At 49.4% G+C, this 4,254-nt stretch overlaps 1 protein-coding gene across 1 annotated transcript in view; it reads right to left on the bottom strand.

The window, feature by feature from the left end:
* The window catches only part of EXOC4 (exocyst complex component 4), a 303,657-nt gene that overhangs the window by 286,207 nt on the left and 13,196 nt on the right, over nt 1-4,254 (bottom strand). The window contains exon 4 of the mRNA XM_017807724.1: nt 887-1,081. Within this exon, the coding sequence (XP_017663213.1) occupies nt 887-1,081 (195 nt within the window). The remainder of the gene's footprint in view (nt 1-886; nt 1,082-4,254) is intronic.

The following is a 4,254-nucleotide window of genomic DNA, read 5'->3' as shown; positions in this document are numbered from 1 at the left end:
TTCTTCTTAATATCCAACCTAAACCTCCCCTGGCACAACTTGAGACCGAGCCCTCTTGTCTTGCTGATCTCTGCCTGGGAAAAGAGACCAACCCCCCCCGGTTCCCCCCTCCTGGCAGGGAGTTGCAGAGAGTGAGGAGGTCTCCCCTGAGCCTCCTCCTCTCCAGGCTGAGCCCCCCCAGCTCCCTCAGCCTCTCCTCATAGGACTTGTGCTCCAGTCCCTTCCCCAGCCTTGTTGCTCTTCTCTGCCCCTGCTCCAGCACCTCAATGTCCTTCCTGAGCTCAGGGCCCAGAGCTGGACACAGCACTCCAGGGGTGGCCTCCCCAGCGCTGAGTACAAGGGAGGAATCACTTCCTTGGACCTGTTGGCCACAATGTTCCTGAGCCAGGCCAGGATCCATTGGCCTTCTTGGCCCCCTGGGCACACTCTGGCTCATGTTCAGCTTCTTTTCAATCCCCACTTCCAGCTCCCTTCCTGCCTGGCTGCTCTCCAGCCCCTCTGGCCCAGCCTGCAGCTGCAGGGGTTTCTGGTGGCCAAAGGGCAGGACCCGGCCCTTGGCCTTGGGGAACCTCATCCCACTGGAATCAGCCCAACTCTCCATCCTATCCAGGTCCCCCTGCAGAGCCCTCCTTTCTTCCAGCTGACCGACACTCCCCCCCCAGCTTGGTGTCATCTGTAACAAAATTAAACCCTTGTCTCATCTCATCCTCAATTAACTGCTCCCGAGTTTTTTTTTCTCACCTCCTATCAGGCATCAACCGCTTTGATTCTGTTCTTCTCGGTTCTTTGGGGTTTTTTTTCCCCCTCCTTTCTTTCCTTTACCCAAAAGGGGGGGGGTGGGGAGGGGGGAAGCTCTTTCCCCCGGGCCCTGAGGACCCCATCTCACCAGCATGTCGGTGGCGTTGAGGTAGCGCTTGCCGGCCATGCACTGCTCCAGCTTCTGAGGGACCTGCTTGATGTTCTCGATCTCGTCCAGCAGGTTCAGGACGTGCTTGTGCTCGATGCCCTCGATCCACAGCTTGCGCAGCTCGTCCCTCTTGCAGTGCAGCAGCATCTTGCAGGAGAGCAGGTTCTCCTTCACCTGCAGCGACACGGCAAAGGGGTCGGTCGGGCTGTGCCTGCAGCTGAGATCAGCCCTTTCCCACACTCACTTTAGGAGGAACTCTGAGAGACTGTAACCAAAGCCAAGCCCCTCAGCCTCTGGTTGCTCCTCTGGCTGAAGGGAAGTGCAAGTTCTAAACCTCCAGGGAATATTTGGAGAGGAGGGGATCTAAAATCAGGGAGTATTTGGAGAGGAGGGGATCTAAAATCAGGGAATATTTGGAGAGGAGGTGATCTAAAATCAGGGAATATTTGGAGAGGAGGTGATCTAAAATCAGGGAATATTTGGAGAGGAGGTGATCTAAAATCAGGGAATATTTGGAGAGGAGGTGATCTAAAATCAGGGAATATTTTGAAATGAGATAATCTCAAATCAGGGAATATTTCGAGACTCTCACCAAAGTGAGAATTTAACTGAAGCTCCAAAACGTGCCCCAACACCCACCCTTCTTAACCAGGACCAAAAAACCTGACGTGCAGCTTTCCAGAAAATCAATTCGGGATTTTGGCATCCGGCAGGAACCCGATTTCCTAATTTTCCTGCTCCAAACGTTTCCCATCTGCCCATGAAAATGTTCTGGCACATCTCCTGCTTTCTTCAGCTTTGGTGGCCACTCCTGGAAACACAACTAGCTGGAAGCACGACCCTTTCCCTGATACTCTGGGCAGCACCAAATTGTTTTTTTTTTTTTGGAGGAGAGACAGAAAATGTTTCATCAGAGCATTTAAGAGGGAGTTCAATCCAATATTTCCTTTATTTATCAAGGCCATCACATCACCTGGAGAAACCCTCTGGGGTTTGCCATTCCCTTTGGTTTGGAGCCTCCTCTCCAAGTGGCAAAGTCTCTGTTATAATTTCACCCCCTTCAGGCAACATTAAGGTTTTTTCTTCTCCCCTCTTTCTGTTCCCACCCCCAGCCTGCATTCCCTGCTTTCAGGTTCTCCTCTGGTAAGGTCAGTGTAACCTCTCTTTTCCTGCTTAATGCAAATCAACAATCCATATTAAAATGTGGAAGCAATTAGCAGCACAGCTTCACACATTGCCTTCACACCGCTCTTGTTTTTGTGAGAAGTTATGAATACTTGGGGTCCAACCTTTTCTCAGGCTGAACTCTCACTGAATTACACATGAAGAGAGACTCTCAGAAGAAGCCCTTCAATTTATTTTTAAATAATGAGCCTTTAAAGCTCTCCACAAATCCCACTTCAGCTGCACATTCTGAAAGGAAGTTTTAAAAAAAAACCCCAACATGTAAAACACACTGATGGATCAAAATATGGACACTTATAAGTAAAAACAGTTCCATTAAACAACCTCTGTCTGGAGGTAGGAGACACTGAGATTTAAATCCTGCTCTCCAAAATGTCCTTCTGGAAAGAGTAATGTGGGAAAACCCTCAGCCAACAGAAAACCTCATCTAAGGGAGTCATAAAAGCAGAGAGAAACCAAAGCACACACTGAGTTCATTTCAGACTGAATCCCTGCTCAATCCATTAATTTAAAGTGTTTCACTGACCTGGCACACCATTATCATGGACTGCAGTGACAGGAGCCAAATTAGGGCAGCAAAACAATCCTGGGGCCAGGAGGAATCTCACAAGACACTCCCACTCCTGCCCTTGCAAGGAAGATGATCAAGTACACCCACATTTGGGAGCAGGGGAAGGAAGGAAGAGCAAGCCTTTAAGAAGGAACTTCCCCCTTGGCAGCCCAAAATGGTTCTACTTTATAATTCAGTCTTAAGAGTGGCAACACCTCTTGTAGCTATGCTGGAAACTGCACCTTTCCCCACAGGAATTCACCCAGGAATTGACTACAAAAAGCAGCTACTCCGAGGGATCCCGACTATCCATCACAATTCCTAATGGAGATAAGCACCCACGTGATCATCCACCTTCAGAGGGGAACATCAAAGCCAAGTCTGGGAATGTAACACAGATTGATGACAAACCAGACCTGGGGCCTCCTCTGAGATCAGGTCAAAACCACTCCAATACATATTGACCAAAACTAATAAGGAAACTTAAATATCAAAAGGTCCTTCACCCTCCTGGTCCTTCTTCAAGGTGGAACCAAAAGGTCACACCACTCTCTGTTTGGTTTGACCTCTGCAAAGCTTCCTGCACTCTGGGAAAACAGGCCACTGGCTACAGCTGATTTCAAATTTAGTACAATTGATCTCTGCTTTCAGAGTGCTGAGCTCGGTCCATAAATCCCACAGTGAACTCTTACCCTTGGAAAGCATCAGAACAGTCTCATTTTCTTTCAAAATGCTAAATGAATTTCAAAAACCAGAAGGGTCGGTCAGGGTAAATGTCTACTGCTCCTTAGAGCTGGTTTTAAAAGCTGGGACTCCCACTGAGCCAGGAAAAAGAATTTTAAAATAAATTTGGTGCCTAATTTGCAAAGTTTAGGTGCAGCAAATTACAGAGGAGGTACAAGACAGGAGAGCAAAGAACTAATCTGGTGCTGCAGGGAGAGGGCAGCTCAAACAAGTCCCCAGGCACGAGTGCCACAGTTATTTTTACTGGCACAGCACTGAAGGGTGAGCACTGAAAATGCAGGAAGATCCAGGGCCATGGAGTTCATGTGCATTCACACAACACAACTGAGCTGGCAAACAGCACCAAAATTCGTATTCTGTGAGCGAAAAGGAAGCTGATGAATCACCCAGACTGCTCAGGAGGCGGCTGGAGGCCAACGGATCAAACCGGGAGCAGATGAGATGGAAAGGTGTGAGCTCAGCAGCCCTCAGGACTTCAAACACCTGAGAGAAACATGCCCAGACAATCAATGAACAGGGGCACCACAAAGCTTTGCACTTCACTCCCACCTCTCAGTCTGCTTCTTAATGACTGCTGTTCTCCAACAGATCCCACAGAAAACGCGTGGCCGGTACGGCACAGCCTGGGACACAGGAATTAGGATTGGATGGGCCACTGGATGGCCCAGTCAGGCCAGAGGGACTTGGAATCAGGCCCAGCTCAGGATTAGAATCATGGAATGGTTTGGGTTGGAAGGGAGCTTAAAGATCATCCAGTGACCCCCCTTGCCATGGGCAGGGACCCCTGCCACTAGCCCAGGTTGCTCCAAACCCTGTCCAACCTGGCCTTGGACACTTCCAGGGATCCAGAGGCAGCCACGGCTTCTCT

This window comes from Lepidothrix coronata, unplaced genomic scaffold (genome assembly GCF_001604755.1).
Source record: "Lepidothrix coronata isolate B3197 unplaced genomic scaffold, Lepidothrix_coronata-1.0 Scaffold20, whole genome shotgun sequence".
Lineage (NCBI taxonomy): Eukaryota > Metazoa > Chordata > Aves > Passeriformes > Pipridae > Lepidothrix > Lepidothrix coronata.
Note: the sequence above shows the minus strand (reverse complement) of the source record. Positions and strands in the feature narration are given on the sequence as shown.